We start from the raw sequence: 26,443 nt of genomic DNA, 5'->3' as shown, positions 1-26,443 counted from the left end.
ATTAATTGATTGTTCGTGTTTCAACTGAGTGTTTTTGTACACACCTGACGAATACAGTGGGTATGACTTGACATTAATGGCCCACACTCTTCACTTTTACAAGTATTAGCATTGTAATATTGTACTATTGTATTAGGCATATAAATTCCGTGACACATTTACAGTGAGGTTTAAATACAAATGTTGACTATTGTGCACTGTCTCTGGTTTATAAATAAACATGCAATTGTAGGACTAACCCGCATGTTTAGAAGTACTTTTAGATTGGAATCACGAGATAGTCCCAAATAAGGAGAGCGGTGCAACGTCAAGAATCTAATTTAGGAATTCATATTTTTAACTTTTAAAAATTTGGATGAATTTGTTGCTATACTCTAAATTGGATTATCTTTAATATATATATAATATACATTTTATAATATGTATTTTTAACTTGGATCTAGTTGTGAAATTCAAATAAGTCCTATAAATAGAGGTATACTAACCTTACAGTCTAAAATCAGGGGGAAAAACGCTCCAAGTTCCAGAGTGGTTTGTTTAGTTGATAGGAGTGCCTGCCGAGGGGGCGGGGTTAAGAGAAGGCGCTGCCTGCGAGCCTCAACATGGGACAACAATACCCTAAATTTACCGGAGAGTTTGATCAATTATTCTGGGTGACCACACCGGAACATCAATTCCCCGCTGCGAATGTCATGCGTCTTAGCTCCGCCCGCCCGCGCTGACTTGACACCAGTAAGCAACGAACACCGGGTGAGCGTCGACGAATCGAGCTCATCAACGGTCGTCTCCTTTTTTTTTCTTCTCATGCTGAAAACGTGCACTCGTTTCTGGGCGAGGAGACCGCGGAGCACCGCAGTGAACGGGGCTTTGCCGCAGGTTTGTTTTTCGCGTGTTTTCCCATCCGTGAAACATTGGCAAAGGAACAACGCAGCTGGCTTTTTTGTTGTTGCTCCATTACATTCCTCGCGAGGGGGACGTGTGTCCAGTCGAAACGTGAACGTTGCGATGCAGCTGCTAGCTAGACGCGCCTCGCAAAAACACACGAAAAGCAACCGCTGCTAGCTTAGCAGGGCTGCTAGCATGGAGCGAAGTAGTGACAGCGGAGCGGCTAGCTAGCTAACTTCTGTTTTCATTGTGGGTTTGGCTGTAAATGCTCTGGTTAAAACACCCCGGTAGTTAGCTAGCTAAACAAGGGTGCTGCTAATGCCCTAGCTGTGTAGGCGTTGACCGCGGTGTCCTAGCATGTAGCAAGGCCTCCGCACAGGGAGGGATGCTCGCAGGAGTCCAACCTGCTTTCGCAGAGCTCGTCTAGAAACCGTGAGTGCAGGTGGAGGAGAGCGCGTGCAGGCTGGTGTGAGACTATATTTAAAGTGTTCAGTCCTAGATTGTGTTTGACAGCCCTGAGAGTTACGATGCTAGCCCCACTTAGTCAGCTATTAGAACCAGAGCTACAGAGAAATAAGCTGCAACTGCTTTATTATAGTTTTTTTTGCAGCCATTTTTCGAGGACATTGCCAAACATTGTCACGTTTTTGTTGTTGTTGCCATTTGTGCCCAGACCAACAGTCCAGACACATTGGCATTGTTTTGTTCTCCCAGTCAACAGAGGTACACGCACACTATAATAATCAGAACAAATATAAAAGCACTCTACATAAGGTGGTAGAATATACAGTATTAGGTACAGTTTTTAAAAAGCAGGTTATCAACATTAAAAAAGGAGAGGGCAGAGCTTAGGCTAGTGCTGACTGCTGTTCCTCGCTTGTGAAAGAGGACAGTTATATTATGGTTCTAGACTGAATGTTTTTCTTTTACACTGGTGATTGGACCAAAGAAGACATTCAAAGACACTTTATTTAAAGGATATGTCATTAATATATTATACAGGGTATGCATATTAACTGATAATAAGATGAATCACCAGTTGCAGCTCAATATTTGATTTGATGGATGCATCGTTGCTCGCGTCACATGTTGCCAGGCTGATTGCATTCTTCCTGCAGATCCAGAGAGAGGAACCGGTTTGCTCTCCACTGCATGTGCAAGACGATGGAGGTGAAACTCGACCAGCAGGACGAAGATATCGCATTCGGCAACACTGACGCTAATGGTAAGATCGTGCATGTCTTCATTCTGATTTGTGTCACACGGCTTGAATGAATAAATGCATGAAGCAGAAAAGGACTTGAGCCTCTGAAGTGTCACACCCAGCTTGATATACAGTTAGTTAACTCAAGGGAAGGGAAAAAGGTTAAAAAATGAACATTTCTGGCTGATACTATATAGCATGTGGGCCTGTCAGATGGTTGAGGGCCCCTCCTGTCCAAGATACCGCTGTTCCGTGGGCCCTGAGCAGATCTGGCCCTCTTTTAATTCAGGAAGGGTACATGGTGGTGCTGGACTTATTCCAGTTGGCTGTCGAATGAACCCTATGGAACATGCTGTACACCCAGAACCAGGGTCGGACATTTACTTATTTTTTTAGGGGGCAGTTTTTGCCCCCACTGACTGAAATCCAGGGGCATTTCAAAAGAAATTGGGGGCCCTTTTTTAAACTTGTTAAAAAATAATAAATATTCTTATTTTGGCTTACAGTATATGAGCCATTGTCAAAATAATGGTAATAATAAGACTATTAGGCAGTAGTCTACAGATTAAGTGTTTTCTTATATTTTGTTGAAAAAAACACATAAATCAGACTTGTATTATTTTTTTTTAGTTATTTATTATTATTACTATTTTCAAACAACTATCAACAATTATAATTTATTTCTTGATGAGGTCCTCCTCACACAAGCAGGTCTCATCAAGAAGATCCATTCGGTTCTTCACGCAACATGGCGTGGCAACTGGACCGGGTCATATAGGCTACCATGTTTTTGACTAGTTTATAATTATTAGAGGACATTCTGGGGGCATTTTCTGCCCCTCTCCTCGTGATATCAGGGGCAAAATTATATTTCTTAGGGGCAGTTTTGCCCTCGTGAATTTCTGACGCTGCCCAGCACTCACCGTGTATTTATACTTGTGTCACGCGTACGTGGCTATTAATGATTCTTTGGTTCCCTCTGGCATATTTCTTCTTAATTATTACGGCTTCATAGTCCTGAATCCCCGATAGGTTAGAAGAACCAAATAGTGCCGTCTTTTGTACTACCAAAGTTTGTATTGTCCATTTTACCGTGTTGCGTTAAAGTTATTATTTCTGTTACTGATGGACACCTCATCCAGAATGACTACCTGGCTACGTTTTTACCTGGATTGTCTTCCCTTTTCAGGTAAACGCCCAGCTGAGGACATGGGCGAAGAACATGCCTTCAAACGATCTCGCAACGCGGATGAGATGGTGGAGCTGCGTGTGCTGCTCCAGAGCAAAGTAAGGACCCATTCACAGAGAGGCCCGTGTTGGTAGTCACACTGCAGTTATGTTCCTATTGTTAAGAGCGATTCTTAGAATTTTTTCTAAAGAAACCCTTCTGTTCCTTCGTAGAACGCTGGCGCTGTTATCGGAAAAGGAGGCAAGAACATAAAAGCCTTGCGCACAGACGTGAGTAAACGGATGAAATGCGGTGAACGGTTTGGCAGCTGAGGTGCAAATTTAATTGGCTAATAAAATTTAAAAGGAGCCAGATGCACTTATTCCAATTCATTCATTGGATTCCCACAGAAACAATCCAAGAATTGACATGCACTGCCAACAGGTGCCTGACAGCCTGAGTGGATATAGTCTCAGGGACAGGAATCTCCGGACAGTTTTTTTTATACTTATCTTTGTCCAGGTCACTTCCTCTCTCACCACAGTTTCAAGTCTCTTATTTCACCTTCGGGACAAAGTATAGCCTGTATTCAATTAAAAATGTATTCCTTCTCCCCCTCTTCCCTTTTTTTTGTTTTTATTTTTGGCCACCTTCCTCCGTTGCCCATGTACTGGATCGACATGCCCCTCCTGCGTTGCCCACCTTGACGTTGGCCCAACCTCCACCCGCCCCCGAACGCCCGCCCACCTGACACTCGCGGTTGGCCCCGCCCATAAACCGCGCCCCTCCTTAAATGGGCATCTAACTTGACATCTTGTGATTGAATGCCCCCGCCCAATGCCAACCTCCACCACCACAACCACCACCACCACCACCACCACCTCCTCGGCCCATGCAGTACAATGCCAGTGTATCAGTCCCAGACAGCAGTGGCCCAGAGCGGTATGTCCCACCAGTTATTGCCTCACTGCCTGATTAGAACAGTGAAACACATGTCTTTGATAACCTGCCTTCTGTTTCATTTTGACATTTCTATATACATGACAGTATACCCCCCTCCCCTCCCCCCAAACACCCCCTCTTCTCCACTTGTAAGACATGTGTATTGTTCCTTTTTTTGGATTATTTATGTACATTTTCAGCGTCTCCATTCAGTTGGTCTCTTTTCTTATTGCAGTTTATTGTCCATGCAGTGAATCGGTGACAAACCAACTGAGGAGTTGGTATTTAATGGTTAGCGGCGCAGCTGTTTGATGTTGTTTTTCCTTGCTGGGATGTTTAATTTCACCATGAAACCTGTGGAAAGCAGACATCTTTTTCTATCTCTGTTTTCTGTGGCCTACCTGGCCCTCTTATCTCCAACCTCCCCTCCCCCCCCCCCCACATCTGTTGTCAGTATCACTGTTCATGACTTTTGAGAGAGCTTTGGCTTGTCTGGAGGCTCCGCCCCCCCACTCTGTCACTCATTTACTGTTGTGTCTTTATTTCATTGTGCTGCATCCCTTCTGATAAATGTCTCTCGGGCCACATCGGATCAGAGCTGCCTGCCAAATCTTTCATAACCCCTCCACCCCTGCTCCTGTGCTGTACCACAAAGTAGTTGGTAACCACTTGCATTTCCTTCCCCACCTGTGCTCTGTTGCTCCTCCCTATTGCCCCCCCCCCCGAGCCCCCCCCTTCCTCCCCACCTCTTCCCTCCTCCACAACCCCTGGTCACAAGGAGAAGGTGTGCCGGTGGCGCAATTGTCATGGCAAGCTTATGTTTGAGTTTGTTATGTTCCCTTTCCCCAACTTGCTGGTGGTGGGATGGTCGTAGAAGATCTGTCTCTCTTTCACATCCCCCCCCAACTCTGTGTGGCCAGTCTCACTTTAATTTCAGCCGTTCTGAAGCTGCCCATCCTCCCGAGGCTTCTCTTACTTTGAAAATAATATTATATTGAGTGCATGTCCGCTGATTATTTGATCAGTCTAGTGTGAAGGAAAAGGTTATGTATTGTGTGTAGTATGCAGCCGTCTTGGTTTTTTCTTTTTCTGTAGTTTGTCCGTTCTGTTTGCGAGACTGGTTTTACTTTGTTGTCTACTTTTTGTCCCCCTTGTAACGGCTTGCTTCCTTTTGGACGTAATGGTTCCCGACAGGATCCTCAGCGTGAACGCCAGCATCGATACCATCGGAGACATTCTGCTGAAAATCATACCGACTCTGGAGGAGGTAAGCCAGCGCGCTAATTCCCTCGTTAATTACGTGCAGAGGGCAGACCGGGATGATTGATGAGATTGCCTTTTCAAAATTAATAGAATAGCGGTGGAAAAATGAGGCAGAATTTGAAGTTCACGTTCTAATGGTGTTCTGTATGAGCCGTGAGGTTTTCCTGTAAAGCTCGGGGACGCGCGAGCAGACGGGCGGCACAAATCACTTCCTTCCAATCTGACATGGCAACGACGGAGGCAGTGAAGAAGAAAACCGCGAGCAGGATTCAAAATATATGATACATTTTAATTTTTTTAAGCAGTCAACACATTTGTGCAGTTGTTTAAGAAATGTCCCCCTTTGGGTGAATAAATTAAATCTAATCTAATTGTTGGATACATGCAATGTATAAAAACATACATTCTGTTTGTGCTTAATTTAATTCATCCTGATGTTTCGCCAAGAAGATGAAGATTGACTTGCAGGAAAGAAGTTTCAGTGAAAGATAACACATGACGTGATATTGTGCATGTTCGTTTGCCTCGAGTACATTTTCCAAGATGGCGGCTCTGCCATAACCTCCATCTTTAGTGAAGCTCAAAGTATTGAGCTTAGTAAGTCAGTCGTGCTCTGGAGGTTGTGGTTTTTTTTGGTGCTCTCTTACTCGTTTCTTGGGTCCTTCTTTTCAGAGTTCAGTCTTTGTGCTCTGAACCAGCATCATGTGTCTGCATTCGGCAAACGCCGTCATGATTTATTGACTTTCTTTTGTCATTTGATAATTTGAGACTGCAACTACTATTTGAGTGCCAATTATTACCCATCTTTTAAGTCTGTCAGTTATTCTGCTGCTTTTAATGCGGCTTATTTAAATACTTTTAAAAATGCTTCGTGAACCGTCGTTGGGAAGAGTTTCCGGCCCGACTGACGCCGCTGATCTCGCCTTGTGTTTCTGTAGTACCAGCATTACAGTGGGATTGATTTTGACTCAGAGCTTCGCCTGCTGATCCATCAGAGCTTGGCAGGGGGCATCATCGGGGTAAAAGGTGCCAAGATAAAGGAGCTGAGAGAGGTAGGACGGAGTCACGATCAGCAGGAGCTCTGCACCAACAGTCGTGAACATCAGAACTGTTGCAGTGGCAATAATGACGTCGCAAACGTATATGAACGTAGTATTCTAGCGCTGGTGTCACTGGCAAATCTATATTTAACGTGAATTGGATCTTGACATTTGTTCCTGTTTCCATGCACTAGAACACCCAGACCACGATCAAGCTGTTCCAGGAGTGCTGTCCACACTCCACTGACCGAGTGGTCTTGGTGGGAGGAAAGCCGGAACGCGTCGTCGAATGCATAAAAGTGATCCTGGCGCTGGTGTCAGAGGTGAGTTTACACATCAGAGATCTGCTTATTAAGAGATCCGTAGCATACTTTATATAGTCATGCAGATGTAAGGATAGTTAAACGGCTGCAGGCTGGAGTCCATTATTTCTAACTTGATGTATTGTTTGTGAGAAGTCGCCAAATTGTTTGTGTTACTGCCAACTTCAGTTATTTCAGAGCAGAGGAGTCTTCAACGTCCTTTCCTCTGCCCTTCGTCTCTCAGGCGCCAATCAAAGGTCGCGCCCAGCCGTACGACCCTAATTTCTACGACGAGACGTACGACTACGGCGGCTTCACCATGCTGTTCGAGGAGCGGGGCAGGCGGCCCATCGGTGGCTTCCCCATCCGCGTGCGCGGGGGCTTCGAGCGCATGCCCCCCCCCGTTCGTGGAAACCGACCCATGCCGCCCTCCAGGAGGGACTACGACGACATCAGCCCCCGCCGCGGCCCCCCGCCGCCGCTGAGCAGAGGTGGACGAGGGGGAAGCCGAGCGCGTAACCTGCCTCTTCCCCTGCCCCCGCCGCCAAGAGGAGGGTGAGGAGGAGTCCCCGCTAACTGAGCATGCTTTCAAACCTTCACCCTGTTGGGTTCCTTTTGAAAATGAACTCTGGTTTCACAAGTCAACAAACGATAATTAGCCAAACGAGAGGCCTGAAAGCATCCTCAGATGCTCCAAGTGTTTAGATACGGTTAGACATGCAAGTTATCTTTCCAACGCGCCTTCTCCCCCGTCATTGTTTGCAGGGGAGACCGGTTCTCGCATGGCAGCTATCACGGCGGCATGGACGACAGACCAAGGTGAATAACGGAGCAGGATTGTCAATAATTTACTTTCCCTCCAAAAAACGGAGCGACGGATATACCGCTGGGAGTTGCTCGTCCGCAGAACGTCAACCCGGCAGCCCTGATTCAGAGTCTGCTCACCGGTCTGCCGGAGCGTCCGCGCGTCCTTTCACACTCCCGGCTTTCTAAATACCGACGGCTCAGACCTGCGAGCTGCTTCGGTGTCGAGTGTCCCGGAGAGGAGAGAAACTCTAATAATGCGTACCTTTTTTTCCCCCCGTCTGTAGTGACAGAAGAGGCCGAGGAGGGGACCGCTACGACAGCATGGTGAGTGGCGCCTGTTTGCGGCGTCCTCGTTGTGCGTTTGCAAATTATTATTATTATTATTATTATTACGTTTCAGAGAATGTGATTGGAAATCCTTTTTTCTGATTGTAGTACAAGCACGGAGGCATGGACACTGTGCTGCTTTTTTTTTCACTGTTTGCGCACACTGATATGGGCCTGTTGTTGCCTGGCAACAGTTGTCTCCGTGGTTACCGCGGAGCAGCCGAGTACGTAGTCCAGAGATCCACCGGGCTAGCAAATGAACTGGAGATGAAACCAAAGCAACTCCTGGACGGGCTTCCTTCAGGTCCCCGCCGCAAGCAAATACTTTTTAAATAATAAAGCAAATAATACATTTGATCAAAGAAACACCGATGGATGTAAATTAATTATTAAGATTTCGGAACAAACGTAATGCGCTCTAGAACATAACTTATAGCACTCAAATTTTTTTCATTTTAACTGTAAGACGAAGAAAACACACTTTAATATAGGAATATATCCTTTGAGTATTGCTAATTAATACAGCAAGTTTTTACATGCTCAAATAACTTACGTTATGATTTCTGAGATGCCAAGTTTGACTCCTTTAAGGGGATGAAGTTCCGTTATCTTTACCTTGTGCATGGATTGATTTTAATGTTCTCATGGCATCTGCTCTCACTCAACGCCGTTGTATTTTAGAATAAACGATCTTCAAAACTAACCAGAAGACGTGAGCGCAGAGTGAGCTCTATTGACGTCTCACATAATACGCTTAGTGGCCACTTTATTCATTACACCTTTCTAATACTGGGCGGGCCCCTCGTTTGTTCCTTGGGTTCAACAAGGTGCTGGAAGCCGTTCTTAGTAATGGTCCTCCATGTTCAAACGATATCATCACGTTGTCTCACGCTGCAAACCACGTATCAACGGTTCTGTACTGGTGGAACCAGCCCGACACGCCGTGTGATTAGTGTGCGTTATCCGGCTGGAAGTAGCCATTCGGTGTGTAGACTGTAGGCATTCGCATCATCAGGGATAATTTGTTTCAAGAAAATACTTCCCACGCCATGACACTCCCATCATGTTGTTGATGTTATGCTGAGTGTCCAAGCCAATGCCACATTATCACCATTACATTACTGTTGAACAGGTTTAACCTCACATTTACTTTTTATGAATAATTCCCCAAAACACTCGTTGTCTCAAAGTTACTTTAGCCCGAAGATTTTGAGCCAATAATGTACTTCAGTGCACTGGGACATGTAAAGCAGCACAGACTCCGATCCTTACCTGTGATCCAAAATACGGCCTAATGTAGTAATGTTTACGTTGTGTGGAGAACACTCAGATTCTGATAGAATTTTGTCGTTATTATGGAGAACACTCAGATTCTGAGAGAATTCTATCAGAATCTGAGTGTTCTCCACACTCAGAACACTCAGATTCTGATAGAATTCCGTCGTTATTGCCTCAAGACCATTTTATGTTTAACTTCTTTTTCTTTCTTTTCTTTTCAATCAATCCTGAAATGCAGAGTGGAGGTGGATATGGTGAGTGTTGATATTTATTATTTTGATAAATTTGGGACTTACCATTAATTTGGGACATGTTTTGTCGAGGCCTTCAGTCGGCTGTGTCTTTGGTTTTCACTTTACTGAGACCCTTCGTACAGTCTGATGCAGTCCAATACAACAACCATGCGTCTTTACAAAGCTCATCATGTTACGGTTGTGTTTAAATGTGTAAAGATTAACTCCATGTTTATTACTGGGGTCAAACTTAAAGCTGCTGTTGCACTGGAACACTTTTAGAATAAATCATATAATATAATACGCTCCCTACTGATATACATTCGGTGAGCAGCAGACCAGGAAAGCCCCTGAATTAAATGCTAATTATGCTAACCTCCATGCTAAAACCATATGAGTGAATTAACACTTCTATGACCGTGTCAACAAAAAAAAGAAGATAAGGCTAAAATGTAAACCATTTAAAATACAAGAGTAAATGTTAGTTATACCCCAAAATGTGTATTATCTGATTAGTGTTGCAGATTGACTTGTTACATAAAGGATGATAAGAACACGCATGTTGTCGAATGCTACGCTCATTTTAAAGACGTACATGTTTTGGGTGATTGGGTTGAACTGACGTGTTTAAAACCATTTTAAATGTGTATTAAAGTTCCTTTGGGAATGAACTGTGAAGCTCAGATTAAAACCCGTCTGGTTGGCTGATGGCTCGTGTGGCTGCTGGTACAAGTTATGACCCGTCGCCACACCCTAGGAATGACATCAGTGACTCTGTGTACATCTGTCATGGCCATTTGCTGTATTTCTTGTTTCCTATCACACCATCTCTCGTCTCTGTCCCTGTGGTGTATTTTCATTTTTCACTATCTTGTTGCCTTTCCAACGCTTTCAAAGACAACAATTCTTCCTGGGAGCACTTTCAGTCCGGTGAGTGGGGATGTATGACTCTGGACTTGTTTCCTAACCTAAAGGGATCGTTTTCCGCTTGCTGCACGTTTTTTGTGTGGTTGAAGAGCAATTCACCTTCTTTCTCACCTCCCTTTTTTCTAGGCGGTCGAGGCTCATACAGTGATATCGGAGGCCCGGTCGTCACAACACAAGTCACCATCCCCAAAGATGTAAGCAAGACATCGAGTAGCTCTTTGCAGTACGGACTGACAGAAAAATACTTTTTTTAAATTGGCCTGCGTGGTTGTTCCGCAGCTGGCCGGCTCCATCATCGGTAAGGGCGGCCAGAGGATCAAGCAGATCCGCCACGAGTCTGGGGCGTCCATCAAGATTGATGAACCACTAGAGGGCTCTGAGGACCGCATCATCACCATCACGGGAACACAGGACCAGATCCAGAACGCCCAGTACCTGCTGCAGAACAGGCATGTGCTCTGTGACTCCCCCAAACAGCTCATGTCATGAGAGCGGCGGGCGTCTGGTTGGAAGTAAAGTTGGAAGTAAAGTTTTTTTTTTCTTCCTGTTTACGTTAACTATTTTAATTCTGATTTAACTTTTTATGTTTCCCTCATGAGTACATGTGTCTTGCAAAGCAGGTGAAACGCCCACGGACTTGGTAATATATTATATATAACATTTAATTTAAAAGATAGTCCACAGTTGCTGCTATGTTAAATGTACTAATATAGCGTGTACTACTATACTAATACGACTCCTGCTTTTATATTTGGGCCAGATTTGGACCAATATTAGTAACGACTGAACGTCAAAGCGGTGCTTATTTTGTTAAAAGTGTTAGTGTACTAATCGATTGATTTGGCAGCTGTTTTTATAATGCATTACTATTTATATATTATTTAATCACCTGTTAAGTGAGAATAGCAAACATCCCAAAGTTTCAGTTTATGACGTGAGGATCTGCTGCTGTGCAGGAAATGATATGGGGCATTATGCATCGACGGATCAATGGAGAAAATAATTGACAGATTAATCGATGATGGGAATGATCATGAGTTGCTGCCGCCCTCATTTTGTTACACTCATGTGGGAACCTGACATTATTCTGAAATCGGTGTTTTACTGCCAAAGATAAGCATTTAAATTGGCCCATTATGCCAGAACATAATGGTGTTGAGCCTTTTCTTTCCCCCTTTTCACCAGTATTTCATCTTGAAGAGCTTTTAGTCCAGACCCCCCCCCCCCCCCCCCTCATATCACTAAACGGCTAAGCGGGTCTCAGCTGTCATTCTGTCTGCTAGTCATAATTTGTGTCCAGCCTTGACTGTGGCCATACTTTTTACAACGGTGCTCCACATGAAAAATATCTTCCAGTTTGCAGCATTAACAGCTCCCGACCCGCGTCCGGCTCAAATAAATATTCTCAATGTTATCTTGAAATGGCCTTACCTTCATCTGTCTCTCGTTACAGTGTGAGGCAGTACTCTGGGCGCTTCTTCTAGGAAGAGAGAGAAGAAGAAAAAGAAGAAGAGTGAAGCCAATGCTGCCATACTGTTTCCTCCTCCTATGCAGAGCAGGCATTCCTCTGCTTGGCCTCCTCCCCTCTTTATTGCACTCTACGCCATCTATCTATACATTTCAATTTTTTTTATTTCTATGATGAGGGGTTTAAAAAAATTAAATCTTAAACTGTCAAACAGCAAACGACATGATTCTGTGCTGGTGTAATTAATTTTTTTAAGGAGATTCTTGTGGCGTCATTGAAGTGAAATCATCCGTGTGATGACTTGTTGGTGTCGTGAGCCGTCCCGGGCCCTCGACGCCATGATTTTGAGTACAGCATGCGGAATGTAATCTGTTTTTGTTGTTGTAAGGAACATGTGAGTTTTAGTTTATGTCCTTCTCCCCGCCCTGCTCTCAAAACATTCAGGCACACTAGTCTAAATGAAGATGCATCGTGTTAAAGAACTTTTCTATTTTCAGACATCCAATGTCTTTTTACTCTCAAACTGCTTTTTTTGGGGTTTACCGTTGGCTTCGAAGGAGTCGTTTGACATTTCGGTTTGTTGTTGGTGCCCTAAACTTAACTCCTTCACGATGCCCCCCTGAGATTGGAAAGGGACCCACGGCGAGCCGAGAAGTGTTAATGCGACACGTAGAGACAGAAATGACATGCTGTTGTGTAGAGACGATCAATAACAGATGTTTAGTTTAATAAAAGAACAAAGACGTGCTCTTTAAGAAAAGGACCTTAAATTACTTCTGCTGTAATCTGGCGCGATAGGGAAAATTACAGGGTGGCGGGCGGAGATTTCAGGGGGGCGGGGCGCCACCCTGAAAGAATGGTAGGGGAAACACTGCAGTGTGACATAGAAAAAAATAATTTAAAGATTTTGTGTTTTTCCTAGAAAGTCAAGGAGCTGTATAAAGTGTGTATATATTTACATAGAAACAGTTATTCCCGAAGTGGTTTAGGTTCGATCGGCTACTTTCTGCTTTCTTGGAAGGAGATGGCACCCGAAGACACGTTTTCTCTTTCTATCGTTTTACTTTATTTTCTGCCACTCGTGACTCTCTTGTCGTGCAACCTTAATAATACCGGATCCATTTGATCCATTTATTCTTGCATAAGTGTTCATAATTGTGCAAAAGCCTTTTTAAAGTTGTTTTTTTTGGGTTGGTGAACGCCTCAGATGAACTTTGATGTGAGGAGCCTACAGTTTGAGTAGTGAGTGGTGCTGTCATCTCATATCTGTCGTACCTCCCTGCAGGTGTTTAGTAAATAAAGTCTGTGTCACAGTTCACCATGTATGTGGTTTTTATTTATTTATGTATTTAATGTCTACAGAGGAGAATAATACGTCCGTCTAATTGCCCCTCAATGCAGGTCTGTAATTGTTTTTCCGTGAACAGTGTGTCACGTGCATCCGTAGTTTACTAGTTAACACCGGAAATTACTTCCCATAATGTAATGGTCATGGAGAAAGCCCACACGGTTTCCCATCAGAACAGCCCTCTGTCACATGGTGCACTGTTGTTTAAAAAAACAAAAAACACCCCTCATAACTCCATGACACGCGGGACACGCCGGAGTGGACGCAGCGGGAGATGACGCCGAGCTTCACCTGAAGCCTCACGCGCTGCACCGGGCGCGAGCATCCTTCTTTTCTCTCTTTACTGGTTCCGGTTCGTTTGGGTCGTTTTTTTCTTTTCTTGTCGCGCGGCTGAACCGTGAAGGGGAACTCCGCCATATTCAGCCCACCACGCCCGGAGAGAGGCGCGCGCTGCGTCGGGCTCCTTCTTCTCAAGTTGTTGCACTCACTTTAATTTCCTCTTCACGGGAGAGGAACGAGGTAAGAGAGTTTAACGTCTTGAGGAACGAGGTAAGAGAGTTTAACGTCTTGACTTCATTTTAAAAAATCACACAAATAAAAGAAATGCTTTCGTTTAAACCTCGGTTCCAGCACTGTGTTTTTGAGGGGAGGAGGAGGGGTCTGCATGGGTTCATATATTGACTTTTAGGACACTCGTGCTGTTTATTTCTTGTATAACCAACAGTGTGTGTTTGTGCGCGCGCGTGTCCTCAGAAGGTGGAGTGTCCAGGAGCCATGACGCTGAGCTCCGTGGGGGCTTGCTGCCTCAGCCCGGAGGCCAAGGAGGCGCGCAGGATCAACGATGAGATCGAGAGGCAGCTCCGCCGGGACAAGAAGGACTCTCGCCGGGAGTTCAAGCTCCTCTTGCTCGGTAAGGGGCCAACGATGCACTCAACACTGGTGTAAATAAATACATTAATAATGCTTTCAAAATGTGACAATTGTGGTTGAAATATATATACATACTCAAAAGTCAAAGTTGGCCTACCTACTTGAGTGTTATATTATTAATTATATTAGATATTCCTTTATTAATCCCACAGTGGGGACATTTTATTATTGCATTGACATGTAAGGGTGTTGCTGCTGGTCAAGTAGAGCCAGGTGACGTAGGCCTACTGGAGTTTGATTCATACCAGTGGATCATTTCTTTACGAGATGATCATTATTGTATCATATGTCACATCCGAAGCCGTTAAATGAAGGTAGTGGAGCAGCAATAAGTACATTAGTTCTCCAAGTGGAGTAGAAGTCGTATACAATGGACATAACCTAATAAAGTAGCTCTAAACTGGGTTAGATTTTACTCTCCACCACTTTCCAATAGAGTAGTTATACTTATATTTTCACTCGATTTTGAATGCATGGCTTTTACTTTTAATTGTGTATTTGTAAACTTGAGTAGCCACACTTATCACACCATAACGTATGATACAAATTATTTAAAGCACCTAACTTAAATGAACACATACTTATTGGCTTTCTAAGTAATTGATTGCATAATTATGCATTTGTGGTTGAAGATGGTGTATTGTAAACAACGATGCAGCCGTCACAGAAAACTTTACAGCAACACGGCAGTGAAATATCAAAACGTATCATCATTATAAACAGTAGTGTTCAAATCCTTTACTTTCATGTGACACACCACAATATAATATCAAGTTATTCAAAACTATTAAAATTAGAGGTAGTCATGCAGGAACACATTCCCTGTGAGATTTCTTGAATATTATTAGATTATTATTACTTGTGCATTTTGAATTGTACTTGCTGGTTGAGTGTTTGATAATTGTAACTGTAACTTTATATCATATTAGATAATACGTTTCTATGTTAAATCTCCAGCTGTAAAGTAACTACAGCTGTCAGAGTAAAAGTACATCATTTATCTGCAAAGCAATGTCATAGAAGCATAAAGTAGCTTCCATCCGGGATTATAGTTAACTATTGAGGCTATTATAGTTATGGTGCTTTCTAAAATGATTGACTCAAACTGAATGTGTAACCAGTCATTTAGGTTCAAAAGTCACATGTGAAGCTTCAGTGCCTCCAAACAGTTACCACATACGAACGTGCTGCATTTTAAACTGTATTATATTAGATTTAAATGAATAATAATCATCAAATATAAACCCGGACGCTTATTTCACATTCTTCTTATCTCTGAAATGTTTTCTTAAAATGAAAAAAATGACATGTTAATCATTTCCATCGAAACTGTTGCGAATTAATGATTTAATTTCCCAACTTCCTCAGCTTCAGGGGGAAATGCTCCAATGTCTTCAGGTTCATCTTTATTTATTCATTTATTTACAGGCAGACGCGTCTGAGAAGACGAAATACTGTCCGTAAAACATGACGCAAGGAATAAAGATAAAACCCCACAGGGCCCAAAACATATATAATAAAACAGACTATGGTTATGAATGAAGAGTAAATCCAAGATGTGAAAGTACTTCACACACACGATGCATGCTGTATATTCTCTATAGATTATGTCTCCAGTGTGTGTGCCGCTCGGTGAGGCTGCACTTTGGCACAGCGGTGCTGAGAGCTCCATGCTAGCATTAGCATGCTAACAGGCTCACAGTGACGGTGCTGAAATGCCGCTTCAGAGCAGGTGTCGTGTTTACAGTGGTAACTCTCCCAGTTTACTGTTTATACTCCGACTATCAGCACACCGCTCTGCTCCGGTTGATTGAATATTATAAGTCGGGCAGGTATTCTATCATAAACCAAGGTGTTGACAGATGGTTTGACACATTTGCTTAAATCACTTCTTAAAACCCATTTTTATAGAGCAGCTTTTAAGTGATGTCGTCCTTCTACGCAGTTCTTTGGTTCCCCTAGTTTAGTTTGTCTGTTTTTTATTTTATATTTGTATCTTACCATTTTATTTGATTTTGCCTTGATTATCTGTAGAGCACTTTGTAAACTTTGTTTTTAAAGGTGCTATATAAATAAAGTTATTATTATTTGTGGACAATTTAAAATATGTTTAACACGATGCCAGCCGTCCTTAACCCTCCTGTTATGTTCCGGGTCAAATTGACCCGTTTGAAAATCTAGGGAAAATATTTCTATGTACTCTTTCTGTATACAACTTCTTCTGCTTACCTTATTTAGTGTAATCAAAACAGTGTTTAGGACAAAATACATGTTATTGTAAACAAATGCAATTTAGATTTAGATTTTTTCAATGTACTTTTGTATTTTTTCAACATACTTTTTTTTCTTCAATGTATTTTTCATTAAAACGAGTGAGTTCTCCTGATTGAACTCTGACCTATGGAGGGGTGAATAACTCATTCCACTAAAAACTGATTGCATTGTTAGAAATGGTGTTGGTGATGACGTACAAACTATAGTTTTTAGGATTTTTTGGTTTCTCACCTTTGGGTGATTCAACATTAACCGGGTCAAATTGACCCGGGAACATCACGGCTGTATGTGAGAAATGCATGCGTGCGTGTGCGCTAATGTTCTGTATGTGTTGGCGTATAGGAACGGGGGAAAGTGGGAAGAGCACCTTCATCAAGCAGATGAGGATCATCCACGGCCGGGGATACACCGACGAGGACAAGAGGGGCTTCAAGAGGCTGGTCTACCAGAACATCTTCACGGCCATGCAGGCCATGATCCAGGCCATGAGCACGTTAAAGATCCCCTACAAGTACCAACTCAACAAGGTAGACCACACCTTTGTTTCTTTGTCTTTCCTTTTGTTTCTTTTGCTTCTTCACGCAGACCGACAGAGAGAGAGAGGTTTGACGACACGGCGTCTCGAAGACGAGGGCGCGTGGTTTACAGTCTCAGGCGCTGACAGAGCCCGAGCGGTGTGTCGGGGTGAAGTACTTCTGGTAAATTGCGACAGTGTTTACTTTGGCAATCCGGCTGCCAGAGAGCTTCGTCGTCTTAAAGAGGAGGGTGTCTTTTGTAGCGTACACCGTGTCGAGACAAGCCAGGGACTCCTGAGCCAAATGTAAGGAAGTGACTCTGTAATCACACAAATGAGCTGGTTTGAAATCGGTTAAAGTTCCAGGTAAGGAGACGAGGAGTCCGCTTCCTGTGTCCTGTGACGGTAGTACGAGCGAGAAAGAGGGGGTGATGTGGTGATGTGGCCGTCGTGGACCTTTGGCAGCATTAGCCAAGTCTGTCAGCATGCGGGTTACACTATTACGCAACACCTGAAACACAAAATGACATGTTTTCTATTAACAATTACAATTTATTTTCATTTGCAAGATGATGGAGGAGGAGGAGGTCAAAACACATTTGATGACAGAGTAATTTTTTTTCATAAATACTTATTAATTAATGAAATTTTCTCATCCAGGGAAAAAGGGGAGGAGCTTGAGCACCACGAGGGGTCTATCTGTGCACGTGCCTGGTTAACGGCTGCAGGTCAGAGAGGTCAAGTGGAAGTGACCACTGAAACAACAGAGGGCTTTTAATTTGAAACAGACACAGGAAGTGTCGAGGTTGTGTTGTGTTGACAAACATGTAACAGGAAGCGAGATGGGGAAGATTCTTCTTCTCTGATAACTGCCGGCTTCAGAGGCCCGTTACCCTCGGCAGTCGAGGCAATTAAAGGCCTGAACCACCGTTTGATCATTTGCGGTATGCGCTCTGTGAGAATGGGAAGCTTGACTGGCTTAGCAACAGTAACTAAGGGGGCGGGGCTTAACAAACCGTTAATCGGATGCATTGAATATATATCGGAAGTAGGGCTGGGCAATGGACCCCAATATTTGTAGTTTCCTATCTCGATAACAATATATATTGCAATATAATAAATGAGTAGCCCACAGTCTATTTTTGTATACTCCTGTGTGAATTAAATACTCAACAACTGAGCTTTAGTTTGAAATAAATTATAAAGAAAAGGTCAATAAATATTTCCAAGGAAACGGAGACTGTAAATGCATGCTCACGACTATAGAGTCAGGAAGTAGTTCAGCCTTGTCACAGAACTGCGACAGTCTGCTGGGAGCAGCACTCCCATCAGTCTGTTATCATCTAGTTAGACTTAAAGTTCAGTTAGTTTGATGTAACTACACGGGGGGGTGCACACATTATCACAACGCTTGGGGATAAACACGCCGGAGTTGAACAATAAAGCGGAATGAACGTTATTTTAAGCAACATTTGGGTTCCGAGTGAATCGTTACACATTATTCTCCATCATTATAAAGCTAATAACTCTGTGCTGAGCTGCATGCGCTCTTGCATTCTGGGTAGTGGAGCTCAAAGGTTGGGGAAGCTTGAGAAGGAAGGTTGCCAGTTCGAGTTCAGCTTGTTGATGGCACTGAATGGTCATGTGACGTGTGACGTCTGACGTGAAAAGCACAACTGCAAATCTCAAATGTTATCCAAAAAAATTATGACATCAGAGTTTCTGAGAAACTTGAGTGAGAAACATTATCAATTTATACGACGTAATTGGATATCATGATATCAAAATAAATGATTTCATTGACGGATGCTGAGTCGAAGTGAATTGCTTCGATCTGTAATTGATCTCAGGTCAGAAAATGGAGAGATACATAAAAAAAAAGTGCTGGCATATCAGCTTCTAAGGATCCCTTTTTAAATGTGTCCCATCATTTCTCAAAAGTGTTGGAGCATGAAAGTGCCGAAGCAGGAGCCATGAAATCAATTTTAAAAAGATGCATGAAAATGAGAGGGCATTTGAGGGGATGGCTTCTCCCAGAAATGTAAAGTAACTAAAAAAAAAGACCCAACTCACGGGTTGTTTTGAACACACATTCCATCTCTGGTACCAATTACATGGAGATGTGACAGCAAACGCCTCTCCAGATGGGGTTGATTGCATCGGGGTTAAACGGTGGTGGAGGAAACAGGTGAAACTCATGCACAGTGTGTAAAGATATCTGGATTTTTTGCATGGCAGCTCGTAGACGTTTATACTGGGAGTCACAATCTCACCATCTCAATAACAAACACACCTGCCCATCAACAAAACCTCCATTGCAGCGTGTCTGTTGGAGCACCTGGTTCACAGTTTATTGGTGCAAAGGTTCTCCTTAAGTCCAAGATAACCGACGCCAAGAGTAAACGGACTAATTGTTCACCCATAAACTGCCATAAAAGAACTGCCAACAGCTTGAGCAGAGGTGTTTTCAGGCTGAACGATCGAAATGGAGATTTCCAGTGAGGAAAACGTGTTATTAATCATCAATAACAAGTGCAGAAAGGGTTAAATAGAGAGGTTTGGAGTTCCTAGAAGTCACAACAACTCAGTGCAGCTCTTTGTGTCTGTGAACGCATGAATGACTGTTGCAGCGTGAGTGGAGGCTCAGAGCCGCTGTCAAAGGAAATGTAAGTGATGGAGCCTCCAGTGGTTCATAACGGAGACGTTGGGTTTCTAATGGTACTCATTTCTCCTACGGATATTCTATGACCGTAGTTGGAAGTACGCAGTGAAAGTTCTCTTCCGTGGTTGAGGAATGTGCCAGTGATTTTCTCAAATAATCATTTTGTCTACTCTTAACTACTCATCACCGTTTCCTAGATGCCACGGTGATGCTTGGTTTTGACCGTTCAAATGAAGTATGATGAGAAAGCAGCGTGTCTCAATCTAGACAACTTCTCTTTAGTCTGTTGGCGAGGCTCCGAAATATCAAAATGCCACATTTGCTTACTTACTTTACCGATTTGTTTTAGTTTCCAGTCTCAGAGTTGCTAAACTAGGTATTGTGTGTTAAGGAATGTCTGGGAGCCACGGGGAGTACGACTCAACAGCAGACTTCGAGTCGAGGTCGTGGGATTTAAAAACAATGTCTTTACTCTGCAAAACATTTAAAGACGAACGGACCCAGAACAAGAGGTCGACACAGACTAGATACACCGGGGAACGAGGCACAGGGGGACACCATGAGGGCGGGGCTAGCAATCACACAGGAGGAACCAATTCAATTCAATTCAGTTTATTTGTATAGCCCAATTTCACAAATTACAAATTTTGAGTGCTTTACTTTACAATCTGTACACATCCCTGCCCCAAAAACTCAACCTCACCCAAAAAAAAAAAAAAAAAAACCTTCAGGAAAAAAGAAAAAAAAGGGGGAGGAGAGGAGAGGAGGATCCTCTCTCCAGGACAGGATGGGAAGAGATGTGATGTGTGTGTACAGAAGGACAGATTTAGGTTTAAATACATTCAATGAAATATGACGTGTATGAATAGTTCATAGTATTATTCCACGATGAGACCTCCACGATCCATCAGGCAGATGGCGTGGGGGGAGGAGGAGGCGGAGTCTCAACAGGACAGTGGTCATGAGCAGAAGCAGGAACCCCACGACCCATCATCCATCAGAGAGAGGATCTATGCCGTCCTCATAGGGTCGACGACCCGAGACGTGAAAAAAAAAAGACTTCCGGGGAGAAAGCAGAGTTAGTAACGTGTGATTGAGAGATGAAAATTCATCCTTAAGGAGAGAAAAAAGAGGAGATAGGTACTCAATCAGGAACAGGGCAGACGACCACAGGGACAGGAAGTGCAGGGAAACAGAGGACACGAGAGACAGGGACTTCAAAATAAGAGACAAAAACTCTGGATTATGACACTATGTCCACGTGTCTGATCACACCTTTAGTCTTCAGAGTCGTACAACACCGTCGTTACAAAGCATCCGGTCTGAAGCATTAAAAACACGTATAGATCAGCATGACCGTCTTCTTTTCTAATAAAATACACAAACATGACGCCACGTTGATCATACATCCCACTGTCTATTGGTTTCTTGGGGTGTCGGGTTACCAATCCCAGTGTGTCTTTCCATTGCTCTTCAGGAAAACGCCATTATTGTCCGAGGGGTCGACGTGGAGAGGGTCGCGACGCTAACAAACCCGTACGTGGATGCCATCAAGTGCCTTTGGAGTGACCCTGCCATTCAGGAATGTTACCATCGCAAGAGGGAATACCAGCTCTCCGACTCTGCCAAATAGTAAGCGTAAACAGGACCTAATAACCCCTCAGACATGGGTCATAGTTTCCATTGTTCTATCTGCTGTCTGTTTATTGCTCTCAGATGCCTCGTGGTTGGGTCATTTAAGGTTGTTGACGTGGGCCGTAAAAAAACCAGGTTTTAAATGTGACTAACAGCGAAGTCGCTGAAACGGAAACATCCATGAAGTGAATATGTTTACAATAGATGTCTCCTCTGTCCTTTTCCCTTTTCTCGGTCCCGCTAATCTAACTTTCCTTCCCTTAAACTCTGCCGTGGGCTCCTGTGTTCGTAGCTATCTGAATGACTTGGACCGAATCGCTGACTCTGCGTACCTGCCGACGCAGCAGGACGTCCTGAGGGTCAGGGTGCCCACGACAGGTATTATAGAGTACCCCTTTGACCTTGAGGACGTGGTCTTCAGGTGAGCCTTTCATGTTGTTGTTGTTGTCGAGTACAGCCTCACAGAGCTGCGAGCAGGACTGTTTAGTTTCTTCCTGTGTAAAGAGCATTGTTGTGGAAGCCGAGACACGAGGAAGCCATTAAGTCTCGTTATTCTTTAATGGTCTCGTTTGAGCACAGCTGGACTTTAATAATTCATTTGTCAGAGGTTCATGGTCTTGTTTTGCCCATTTGTAGAGTCTCAGGTTTCATCAGCTCGGTCAAATCAGGCTTGGTTCTGGAAGTTTTTGTTTTTTTGTTTCTGTATTTATTTATGGGTGTTAAATTTTAAAGTCAGCATTTCTGTTTTAGAGGGATCTCCCCTTTGCACCCTTGTGAACTGATGGTTGGGAGTAAACAGTCCGTCTCCATGTCTCCATTCCTTGTGATAAACTGTCTCTTAACTGTAAATATGCTGATGCTATCTGTGACTGATGGTGCAACGTGCGTCTCCAGGATGGTGGACGTGGGCGGCCAGCGGTCCGAGAGGAGGAAGTGGATCCACTGTTTTGAAGAAGTGACTTCCATCATGTTCCTGGTGGCGCTCAGCGAGTACGACCAGGTCCTCGTCGAGTCCGTCAACGAGGTGAGAGAACTGCAAAATGTGTATTTAGTACACGGGGAAAGGAAGGGGCGCACTTCACCGAGAGGGACACAAAGGGGACATTGTCTCTTTTGTTTCAGGCCGAAACCTGTGAGGTGAAGATGATGACCTAGATTACTACAGTCCAGTAGTCTGTCTCCTCTCTCTCTTCCTCCCTCTCTCGCCCTCTCTCACTCTCCACCCCCTCTCTCTCTCTACAGCAGGGGTGTCAAACTCATTTTCAGCATCACGGCCGCCCTCAAAGGGTTGTAACTGAAACATAGAAACGTATAAACACATAAACTACTCCTCAACATGGCGTTAAATAACTCTCTGTACATTTGATTATTGTTTATTTGTGTGTAGAAATATCGTACATGAAAAATGTCCTCTAATATTATAACAGAAATCCATTAAATTTGAAACCTTCAAAATAAAAGCGCAGGATATTTTTCTTACATTTCTTTAAGAAACGGTGATTATATGTCTTTCAAGTTGTCAGGGGCCACATAAAATGATGTGGCGGGCCGGATTTGGCCCGCGGGCCTTGTGTTTGACACCTGTGCGCTACAGTAATGAACTTCTTGACCATCCTTGGTGGCAGTGTGCGTAGTTCATCTGCAGGGGGAGCTCTTTAGTCGCTCTGTTCAGCAAAGTGCACCATCGGAGAGGCTTGTTCACTATAAGAGATAACGGCTGACGTACGGCCGTCTTAATATTAAACTACCTTAAACTAACCATGTTTTTGTTTTTTGTTTTTAAGAACCGCATGGAGGAAAGCATGGCCCTGTTTCGTACGATCATAAACTACAAGTGGTTCGAGTCATCCTCGGTCATGTTGTTCCTCAACAAGATCGATTTACTGGAGGAGAAAATCATACACTCGCATTTGGTCGACTACTTCCCCGAATACGACGGTAAGAGGAACACGTCGTCTTTCTCGGAATGTGTCTTGAAATAAGAAATAAGACCGTCTTCCTTGAATACGGATCACAAGTTAAATTTAGAAGCAATAAAACACACAATTCTGTCGAGAGAGTCCAAACATCGTCATCGGTCACACCTGACATTTAGCAGCGTGTGTGTGTGTGTGTGTGTGTGTGTGTGTGTGTGTGTGTGTGTGTGTGTGTGTGTGTGTGTGTGTGTGTGTGTGTGTGTGTGTGTGTGTGTGTGTGTGTGTCATTCTGCAAAGATCCTCAGCCTCTGATTGGCTGTGACCCTGATGGTCTTCTTTGCTGAATGCAGATGAGAAAAACAACAAGCGTTTGTGTCCTTGCGCAACATCTTACTCGAACAGCCTTTAGGCGGCATCTATTAGCCGGACAAGCGAGACCTTTAAAAACAATAATACCGGTAATTCAAAATAAAGAGAACATTGTTCTTTACCAAGAAAAATACTGCGGTGCCGGTTAAAGCACCGGGAACTCACCCAAAATGTCAAAGGTAAGTGTGTGGTTGTGCTGCTCCAGCCCACCGTGTTCTGGTATGACCCGTAGTTTATTGTGGCTAATCTTAGCCAACTTTAGATTTCACTGTGAAACTGAGTTCATACATCTTTTAACCTGGTGTTGCTGTTGCGTTGATATTATTACCACTCAGGTGAGCACACTGAAACATGTGCCGAGTGTAGTGCAGTCTGTATTTGCTCTGTCAGGTTGCCTAAGAATGTCTTTAAATGATCATTTTGGATAATTGAGCAATATAAGCCGCATTATACGCGTATCTATAAAGTTAGTATGAGATCGTGGTCATACCAGAAGAAGTGCCGCTGTGGCAGCGTGTATTAGGTCGATTAAGGGTGCGTCTCATTGCTTTGGGATTCAACTTTTTAATTTTTAAGTTCATTTTAGTTTCCTCTTTGAGAAGTTACCCATCCCTGAGGAAGTTCTTGGTACCATTTCACATGACGGCTCCTGTTTGTATTTTCCCCTCGAGCCGATATATGTACCTCCTGAAAAATGACGGCGGTGACCTTCACGCACTGCTTCTGCCCTCTGCCGCCTCCCACCAGGTCCCCAGCAGGACATCAAGGCGGTAAAAGACTTCATCCTGGACATGTTTGTGAGTCTCAATCCAAACGTGAAGAAAATGATTTACTCCCACTTCACCTGCGCCACGGACACGGACAACATTCGATTTGTCTTCAGAGCCGTGAAGGACCACATCTTGCTCATCAACCTGGAAGTCTACAACCTGGTTTAAAAGGCGCCGGCGGCATTGCTGCTGTAATTTCAATCCGGCGTCGTACAGCCGGCCGTCCGCAGAGCCGTGCGGTGATTCAGCCTCACGCTGCGGAACACTGTAACCCACCACAGGAAACGGAGAAGCCACAGCGCTTGCAGCCAAATGACTGTACTACTGATATATTTCAAAATCTCCCTCCGAGGCTCTTTGAAAGTGGACGTCTCCGGCTATAACGAAGTGTGTCCTGAAAATTAAATTGCTGCCTAAAGTGAGGAGTCTATTACAGCATGCACTCTGAAATGTATTGAGCTCTTAACATATATTTTTTTGGGAGCAGTAACAGTATAAATGCACATGGATAAAGGGAAAAAAACAAGTATTTTAGTGGCTTCAAAAGCCTCCACGGGCTCATAATGTACTCGGTGTCTCCTTCACGGAACCTGTGGAGGATGTAGATCTGCAATGCAGCACCACTAACCCACGTTGTTGTTTTTTAATGTCAAAAACTGTTTTTTCAAATACTCTTTAACACGTAGGTTGTGTCTTGGCTTAATGCCAAACGAGTAATAATCAACACTAAACACACATTCACTTTATGAAATAGCTTATTTTGTGCTTATATTGTTTGTGTTTATTTCATTTATTGGGGTATTATCATTTCCACAACCTCATTTTAAGTTGTAGAATACTCTGTACACGTCTGTGATGGCATTTTGCAATCCTAAACCACTTTTTGTGAGCACATATATATATACTCTATGTATTTAAACACGTCTTCATTTCGTCAAAGCTGTGGAATTAAACGTCCGTGCAGTTCAGGGACCAGTTGAGTAGTTGTCTCGCTTAACAGCCATTTGCTATAACGTCTGATTCTGCATCACTTATCTGAATGTATGTTGTAAATATCACACGGTACAGAGAGAACTGTCACGTTCAATAACTGCTGAGGCATTAAACTAGTTATTTCTTTATCTTTTTTCTCTTTTTCTTTTCTTATGCTGTTCAAGGGTCTCAGATGCATGACTAAGAAGCTAATGAGAGCACATCCACGGCACGAGTGTTTACACAACCCCCCCCTTTCTCCTCGTCAGAAATAATCACAGTTTAATTTATGGTTAGATTTCACTGTCACTGCGATATCTTCATGCAGCCTGAGTGTCGTTGATGTGGTTGGATAAATAAACAGACATTTGAGGCTCAGTTTTTCTTCCTTTCTCTGTGTTTACAAACCATCTCCCGTTAGTTTAGCGTTCCAGTGTTTGTCTTCTCGGCCGCTCCGTCCGCTCTGAACTCCTCATCCATCTGGCTGGAGGCTGCAGCATCACTTCGGTTCGGGGTCCGTAGCTTTAGTGCTGCCAACACATATGTAGTGGGGCAAAGATGTGCGGTTTTTGTTGGTTATGTGGCAGAAACTGCATTATTTATTATGACAGAATTTATTCAGTGTAGTGAAGAAATACCAACAAATAAACCACTTCAAACATTTCGAATATGAAATGCTGTCAATCCATGATAGATTGTAAGGAAATGGACGTGTACCCCTCCTACAAAGGAGGAGCAAGACCCCCGACTCGAGGACCATCTATTGGTGGTTGTTTTTTGACAACTGTCTATATATATATGAATGTGTATATATATTCGTATATATATGTATATATATATGAATGAAGCCAGCAGGGGACCCCCCCCCCCCCCAATGCTGCACTCAGCTATACAAAGAGGGAACACTTGAAACATATTACCAGGAAATGATGTGTAGAAGAAGACAACGTTATTGAGTTGCTAGATGGGAAATGTATAGGATCAAGTGTTTTTCTTTTTATTACTCATACCGGGGACTAAAAGCATCGATTTTGACCTTTTCTTTGAAAAATAACTTGATGGAAGTGCAGCAGTAAATTGATGGATTACCACTCTCAATTGAATGCATCGGTCCGTGAAATGTGTCATTAGCTCTTACATGTTGAAACGGAGAGGGTGCGAGTACAATGCACCTGGCTGTCCCTCCATGCTGCTCCCCCCCTCCTCCTG

The 26,443-nt window shown here is 43.5% G+C and overlaps 2 protein-coding genes across 7 annotated transcripts; both read left to right on the top strand.

Annotated features, from left to right (window-relative positions):
- Window positions 1-637: 637 nt before the first annotated feature.
- On the top strand, window positions 638-13,160 carry hnrpkl (heterogeneous nuclear ribonucleoprotein K, like). 6 transcript variants are annotated; one of them, XM_056432648.1, is made up of 17 exons: window positions 638-876; window positions 2,004-2,110; window positions 3,279-3,376; window positions 3,491-3,547; window positions 4,156-4,199; window positions 5,394-5,466; window positions 6,401-6,514; window positions 6,697-6,825; window positions 7,049-7,359; window positions 7,570-7,623; window positions 7,896-7,935; window positions 9,455-9,470; window positions 10,347-10,379; window positions 10,503-10,570; window positions 10,656-10,825; window positions 10,997-11,016; window positions 11,830-13,160. In XM_056432648.1, exons 2-16 carry the CDS (start codon window positions 2,038-2,040, stop codon window positions 10,998-11,000), a joined length of 1,284 nt encoding a protein of 427 aa, XP_056288623.1. In that variant the 5' UTR covers window positions 638-876; window positions 2,004-2,037; the 3' UTR covers window positions 11,001-11,016; window positions 11,830-13,160. The 6 variants fall into 6 exon arrangements, 5 of the variants coding, with proteins under 5 accessions (XP_056288623.1, XP_056288621.1, XP_056288620.1 ...); XR_008833898.1 differs by having other exon boundaries at window positions 639-876; window positions 10,656-10,900; XM_056432646.1 differs by lacking the exon at window positions 10,997-11,016 and having other exon boundaries at window positions 639-876.
- Window positions 13,161-13,451: 291 nt separating this feature from the next.
- Window positions 13,452-25,612, top strand: LOC130204941 (guanine nucleotide-binding protein G(q) subunit alpha-like). Its single transcript, XM_056431957.1, has 8 exons — window positions 13,452-13,711; window positions 13,946-14,102; window positions 16,739-16,923; window positions 21,050-21,204; window positions 21,500-21,628; window positions 22,102-22,231; window positions 22,992-23,145; window positions 24,240-25,612. The coding sequence occupies exons 2-8, from the start codon at window positions 13,967-13,969 to the stop codon at window positions 24,428-24,430; spliced, it is 1,080 nt and encodes a 359-aa protein (XP_056287932.1). The 5' UTR covers window positions 13,452-13,711; window positions 13,946-13,966; the 3' UTR covers window positions 24,431-25,612.
- The last annotated feature ends 831 nt before the right edge of the window (window positions 25,613-26,443 follow it).

Source organism: Pseudoliparis swirei, chromosome 15 (assembly GCF_029220125.1).
Source record: "Pseudoliparis swirei isolate HS2019 ecotype Mariana Trench chromosome 15, NWPU_hadal_v1, whole genome shotgun sequence".
Taxonomy (NCBI): Eukaryota; Metazoa; Chordata; class Actinopteri; order Perciformes; family Liparidae; genus Pseudoliparis; species Pseudoliparis swirei.
The sequence above is the reverse complement of the archived record's forward strand: the minus strand, read 5'-3'. Positions and strand labels throughout refer to the sequence as shown.

What these genes read in the sequence shown, in the direction of transcription:
- hnrpkl (XM_056432645.1), top strand. Translation starts at nt 2,038, where the DNA reads ATGTGCAAGACGATGGAGGTGAAACTCGACCAGCAGGACGAAGATATC. An exon ending in TCCTGGCGCTGGTGTCAGAG is followed by an intron (nt 6,826 to 7,048) that starts GTGAGTTTACAC and finishes TTCGTCTCTCAG; the next exon opens with GCGCCAATCAAAGGTCGCGC. An exon ending in GGCATGGACGACAGACCAAG is followed by an intron (nt 7,624 to 7,895) that starts GTGAATAACGGA and finishes CCCCGTCTGTAG; the next exon opens with TGACAGAAGAGGCCGAGGAG.
- LOC130204941 (XM_056431957.1), top strand. Translation starts at nt 13,967, where the DNA reads ATGACGCTGAGCTCCGTGGGGGCTTGCTGCCTCAGCCCGGAGGCCAAG. An exon ending in CTCTCCGACTCTGCCAAATA is followed by an intron (nt 21,205 to 21,499) that starts GTAAGCGTAAAC and finishes CTGTGTTCGTAG; the next exon opens with CTATCTGAATGACTTGGACC. An exon ending in TCGTCGAGTCCGTCAACGAG is followed by an intron (nt 22,232 to 22,991) that starts GTGAGAGAACTG and finishes TTTGTTTTTAAG; the next exon opens with AACCGCATGGAGGAAAGCAT.